This window comes from Podarcis raffonei, chromosome 11 (genome assembly GCF_027172205.1).
Source record: "Podarcis raffonei isolate rPodRaf1 chromosome 11, rPodRaf1.pri, whole genome shotgun sequence".
In the NCBI taxonomy this organism is placed as follows: Eukaryota; Metazoa; Chordata; class Lepidosauria; order Squamata; family Lacertidae; genus Podarcis; species Podarcis raffonei.
In genome coordinates this window covers 15,579,748-15,586,162 of record NC_070612.1, presented here as the reverse complement: position 1 = coordinate 15,586,162, position 6,415 = coordinate 15,579,748, and the positions used below count along the sequence as shown (strand labels likewise).

The window sequence follows — 6,415 nt, the reverse complement described above, 5'->3', positions numbered from 1 at the left end:
CTGGGATGCCCTTAGAATCTTGACCACAACTGTGTCCATGCTCCCATTTAGTCTGCACCCACCACTGGTTTGAGAAGCGATGTGCACACAGCATTAGCCCCAATCCATATCCATCCTTTTCTTATGAAGTACAGTCATACCTCATGTTACGTTTGCTTCATGTTACATTTTTTCAGGTTGCGTCCCGTGGCGACCCAGAAGTACCGGAAAGGGTTACTTCTGGGTTTCGCTGCTCGCACATGCACAGTAACGCTAAATTGCGCTTCGCACATGCGCACAAGCGCCAAATCATGCTGCACAGATACGGCGCTTCAGGTTGCGGGCTTTTCATGTTGCGAACGGGCCTCTGGAACAGATCTCATTCGCAACCAGAGGTACCACTGTACTGCATTTTGATGTGTCTTCCCCCTTCCCTCCCTCCATGGGATCCATGTTGAAGATGAAATTTTCTGCATCTTTTTCCTTTAGCCATCTGTTATGTATCTATACTGTAGTTGCCATAAATAATTCCACATTACAAGTGATTACATCCTTGACAATGATTTTAACTGTTTACAGTGGTCCTTTAAGAATTTACTCCAGTCTTTTAAAAATACTTGATCTTCCTGGTTTCTGATCTTCCCCGTCAGTTTCGCCATCTCTGTGTACTCCATCAGTTTTGTCCGCCATTCTTCTCTTGTTGGGACTTCTCTTTCCTTCCATCTCTGGGCTAGTAGCATTCTTGCTGCTGACATTGCATACATAAAAAGTCTCTTGTCCTCTTTTGGTATCTCTTCACCTATTATACCTAACAGAAAAGCTTCTGGCTTTTTTGTTTTTAAACATTTTCTTTAATTCATTATATATCATTTCCCAGAAAGCTTTTACCTGTGCACAAGTCCACCACATATGGTTAAAAAGTATCCTCCTTCCCTTTGCGTTTCCAAAACAGATTCGAACTAGTTTTATACATTTTCACAATTTTACTTGGTTTTAGATACCAACCACACATCATTTTCGACATTTCTAAGCCACTAATGTGTACAAAGCCAATGTCTCTTGCCTGCACGGAGAGACGTTGAGGTGCGTGAGAGGAGATACGATAGCCATCTTCAGATATCTTAAGGGCTGTCACTGAAGATGGAGCAAGCCTGCTCTGGACCTGTAGCAAAGTTTCGAGTTACAAGAAAGGAGATTTCGACTCTGCATTAGGAAGCACTTTCTGACAGGAAGAGCTGTTCAGCAGTGGAATGGACTCCCTCATGAGCTTGTGGACTCTCCTTCCTTTGAGGATTTTTAAGCAGAGGTTGGGTGGCCGTCTGTCATGGATGCTTTAGTTGAGGTTTTTGCATTGTAGGGCTTGGACTAGACCCTTTGGGTCCCTTCCAATTCCATGATTGTATGACTGTGTGAGGGAGAGGGAGAGAGAGCACAGAAAACTGGCTTTCTCCTGTCTGGGATGTGGCCTAGTGCTTAAAGATAAACCTATTCATCTGCTCACATCTGCTTCCAGCCCTGCCCATCATAGTTTTCCAGGAGGTGATATTCCAGTCATTTTCAAAATAATGATTGGCAAATTAAAAGTGCCCTTCCTCAGTGGCAGCATTCAGAGCTGCAATGAGCTATAAAAGTGGGAAAAAATATATACATTTAAAGTTGCTTTGGGCTAGTGTGTCTAGCTCAGTATTATTCTACATGTCAAGCTCTCCAGGCAAAGCTTATTGGGCTAGTAGGTTGGTTTTTTTGAAAGAATATATGAAAGCCATATCAGTCTTTTTAAATTTCCTATAAAGCAAATCAAAACCATCTTGGACAACCTTGCCCAAGATGCTATCTTATTTCAAAAGGAAAGTTCATGTCTGCTGATTAACAAGTGATAAGCTTGGCTTACTGAACATCCTGTACTATTTTTAAGTAGTAGGGTGTCCTTTAATTAGAAAGGTACTAAGGTGGATTAAGGGATTAGCCAAGAATGACTCCTCCCATATGTCCAACGAAATGGGTGGCTCTGTTCGCAGGCCCATTCACATGGAAATAACGCAAGCAGTTATTAAAGCTATACCCAAAAACGGTTGACATGGTTCTGTAGTACTCCTCAAAAAGAGCATGTTACAACAAAACCACGACGCTCCTCCAAACTATGTGGACTGTGCTGCAAAACCTTTAAGACAAATCCCTGTTAGACATGCATTAAAATTTAACTCAGATCATGGGTATCCACCCCCTTAAAGTGGTACAGATTGAAAGAAGCAGTGTTATGAGCATAGTATTAGTATTACCATATTGGCCCGAATAAAAGCCGCACTCCTCCCCCCCCCCAAATTCTGACCATCTGTGAAAAGTTAAAAGTGTGGCTTATATTCACAACCTTACAAAAATCCAGTATGCAGCCAGGAGTCCCCTTGACTTTTAAATGTGTGGCTTATATTCGGGCCAATATGGTAACTACTTCCAGTGCTTCCAAATCTTTCTCTTTATTTGGTCAGCTTGTCTTTTTTATATCAGGGATAGGGAACCAGAGGTCATCCAGATGTTGCTTACTACATCTCTCATAATCCCTGATCACTGGCCATGCTGGTTGTGGCTGATGGTAGTTGAAGTCCCGCAGCCTCCCCCCCATCCCTGTCTTATACCGTTTCACTTCTTCCTTGTTTCTTTCATTCTGCATTATCAAAAATGTTTCCTTCGCAGCTTGCCCTTTTCCTTTCGCACCGCCAACCTGTTGTCAGTGCACAAATCTGGGTCTTGTGGCGACCAGCAACTGTCATGGCCTCAGGGGAGGGAGCGACACTGGGTTGATTTGCCAGTTGATTTGTTCTCAACAAAACTCTGCTATTTATTTTTGCCTATTTCCCCCATGCACCACACACAAATTTGCTGTGAATTTGGCTCCAATGCTCCAAAGCGTTTCCAAACAAGTTACCGTCATTTGCTCAATTCAGAAGTGCTCCATCAAAGACATTGGTGCCTAAAAATAGGATGCAAGGACAGTCTACTGAGCCCTCCTTGTGACACTAATCCAGGTAAATGCTAAACTATTTGCAGCTTCTGCGTGACTTTGGCTGTCCAGCTAGTTATGTATATTTGAGTATAAATTTGAGAGAGGCTTGGTTCTGGCTGAAGGGGTAAAGTTGTGTCTGGACTATATCACTTCAGACTACCTTTTTACATTTTTTTTTACTTCAGACTATAAAGGGGGAGTCCTTAAATGAAAGACTGAATACTCCACATAAAGAACATTTGCTCCTCCGTGACATCCCATTTTTGTGATTTTAAAAGTTAGGCCCCAGTCACATGAGCTGCAAACCATAGTCTGAAATTAGTGAAGCTCAGAGGTTTACCACCTCAGTGATATACACTTGCTAATCTCTACATATTGTTTTATTTTATTTATTGTCAACATTTATATATCACCATCCCTGCCTTGCAGGTCATTTCCATCTGGCCTGGGAGGGTGGAGCCCTGACTGACTCCAGCTACAAAAGTTGTTGGGGGAGTTGTTGCTGGTTTTTGTGTGTGTGTGTCTTCATTTTAGATCTTCTGATTGGAAATTGTTAGGTTTGGTTGTGTATTTTATGATGTTTATAACTACAGTCATACCTTGAGTTGAATGCGCTTCGGGTTGAGCACATTTGAGTTGCGCTCTGCAGCAACCCGGAAGTAACGGAGTGCGTTAATTCCGGGTTTCGCCGCTCGCGCATGCGCAGATGCTCAAAATGATGTCACGTGCATGCGCAGAAGTGGCAAAACGCCATCGCGTCTTGTGTTCCATTTGGGATGCGAACGGGGCTCCAGAACGGATCCTGTTCGCATCCTGAGGTACCACTGTACTTTTGTTAGGTTGCAGTTATGTCTTTTTTCATGTTGTAAACTGCCTTGAGCATGGTTTGAACTGTGGAAAGGTGGCGTAGAAATAAAATTATATGTGCATGTACCACCCTTCGTCCAAAGACCACTGGGCAATTTACAACATAGAACTTAATAAATAATATACAGTATTTCAAGGCATAACCCAATAGCCAGACAATACGAAAACGTAAAACAGTTGTTTACAGTTCTCTCATTCTTTGCTCTTTTTTTGGTAAAAATAAATAAATGAAGTGCTGGTACTGGTATCTTGATAAAAAAATACTGTGAGTGTTAGGACAAAATGGCTGCCACAGGCAGTAAAAAAAGAGGTAACATTACCATACTACACACTAGTACCTAATGCATAATGAAAACATCAGGAATAACTTTCTGACAGTAAGAGCTGTTTGACAGTGGGGTGGTCTCCCTCTGGAGGTTGTGGGTTCTCCTTCCTTGGAGGTTTTTAAGCAGAGGTTGGGTGGCCATCTGTCATGGATGCTTTAGCTGAGATTCCTCCATTGCAGTAGGTTGGACTAGATGACCCTCGGGATCCCTTCCAGCTCTGAAATTCTGTGATTCTATGGTTCTATACTAAGCAACAATGTCAAAGTACAGTGGTACCTCGTGTTACATACGCTTCAGGTTACATACACTTCAGGTTACAGACTCCACTAACCCAGAAATAGTGCTTCAGGTTAAGACCTTTGCTTCAGAATGAGAACAGAAATCATGCTCTGGCAGCAGGAGGCCCCATTAGCTAAACTGGTGCTTCAGGTTAAGAACAGTTTCAGGTTAAGAACGGACCTCCGGAACGAATTAAGTACGTAACCCGAGGTACCACTGTATACACAATACCGGCATCCCAGCAATAAACTACCCTACCCCTGCTAAATATGCTAGTAATCTACTACCCACTTCTCTCAGGTGCAACTATAAAACATAATAGACATCTAATAATATAATGCACATCTAATTATATGTGTCATTAATTTCCCTCATATACTTGATTCTACATGCCGGAGTATGAATGACTGGCAGGCAGAGAAAGATTTCCATAGAAGTTTGGCACAATGTTCCAATGGCGGACCACAAACCACTTAGGAATCTGAAAGAGCAGACCAGGCTGAAATCCAGTGCCCAATGGGATAAAACAATATTAATGGATAAAAGGATTGATTCTCGTTTAATGACGAATCCTATTCCCCCCTCCCTCCTTCCCTACAAATCTCTCTGGTCCATGGTTTGCTGACCCGTATCGCAGGGTGCTCATTCCATCAACCAGGTTCCGCCATTTAAACTAAGCATCTCCCATCAATCGCAGGCATCTCTTGTGCTCAGAGGTCTTGAAACAATGGGCATCTTCCCATTGTCTCAATGCCGGCAAATTTTTGGGTGGTTTTTCTTTTCTAAAATGACAATTGGCTTAAGGTATTAATATAAAAAGTAGGTGGCTGCATCTAATGATTTTTTCCTCCGAGTAATCTGAACCATCTGCCTCTGGATACTAAGGAGTTCACTGCGCTAATCCAGATTATGGCTGACAAACTGTTTTCGGCGTAGAGTTTTCTGTAGCTCCGTGCCCTTCAAGATCTGTGCACAAGGCTGTAGAAATTCGATTTGCCGTATAGTTTACTCTTTTTCCTTTCGAGGTCGCGTCTCTCTGCTCTTGGCTGGTTTTTCAAATTTCGGAAGGGAGCCGTTTTTGGGGCGAAAGCAAAGAAGAACATGGCTTTCCTAATGAAAAGCATGTTGAGCAACCAAGTGAAAAATTTGGGACTTGGTGGAGGGGGTGACGAAGCCAAGGAAGAGTCAGCCCCCGCTGACCCAGCTGCAGCCGCAGGGATGACGCGGGAAGAATATGAGGAATATCAGAAGCAAGTGATAGAAGAAAAGTGAGTATAGATTCCTGTATTATCATCTTGTAACTGATCCACTCTTTTTCAGTCTGTGCAGAAGATAATAAAACCACAGGGGACGTATATGGGTAAAGTCTTTCTGCTACTTACTCTCAAGAAGTTCTGTTGATTTTTCATGTCACTGTCTCCTTGAGAATTACACCAGGGCATTTTAATTCCCTTCCTCCAGATTACTAAGAGAGGGGAAAAGAGAAACATCTTGAGACGTCCCATATAATGATAGCTGTATGAACAGAACCATATTTTTCTGTGGTTAGTGCGTCACAATGTCCCTCAATCCACTGAAACATTTTGACCAGATTAACAGAATGCTTCATTCAGTTGGTTAGTTTTGATTTTATTTCTGTAGACTAAATGAATAGGAGGGAACGTTGTATTCCCCCCCCCCACCTAAAAATAAATGAATACATGGGGAATTAATGCTCAGTGTTATGTGAGCCTTCCTTTGAAAGTGCTATATAATGTGCTTAAAATAATCCCTGGCTTTTTTTCCTGCGATGAGTCATTACAATTATGCAAAAAAATGGAAAGTATAGTCTTGCTGTAATTTAATTCTCTTTACCTACAGGAGAATCTACTGATTTTAAAATCATAAGCCTTTTTATTTGTCCTTCCTCTGCCCAAACTTTCAAATATACAGTACACACAAGTCACTGTTCTGACTTGTTAAA

General features: G+C 42.1%; 1 protein-coding gene across 1 annotated transcript in view; it reads left to right on the top strand.

Moving 5' to 3' along the window:
• Positions 1-4,761: 4,761 nt before the first annotated feature.
• CPLX4 (complexin 4) overlaps positions 4,762-6,415 on the top strand; it is a 32,180-nt gene continuing 30,526 nt past the window's right edge. Inside the window, exon 1 of the mRNA XM_053408548.1 lies at positions 4,762-5,720. Coding sequence (XP_053264523.1) covers positions 5,554-5,720 — 167 coding nt within the window. The 5' untranslated portion in view covers positions 4,762-5,553. The remainder of the gene's footprint in view (positions 5,721-6,415) is intronic.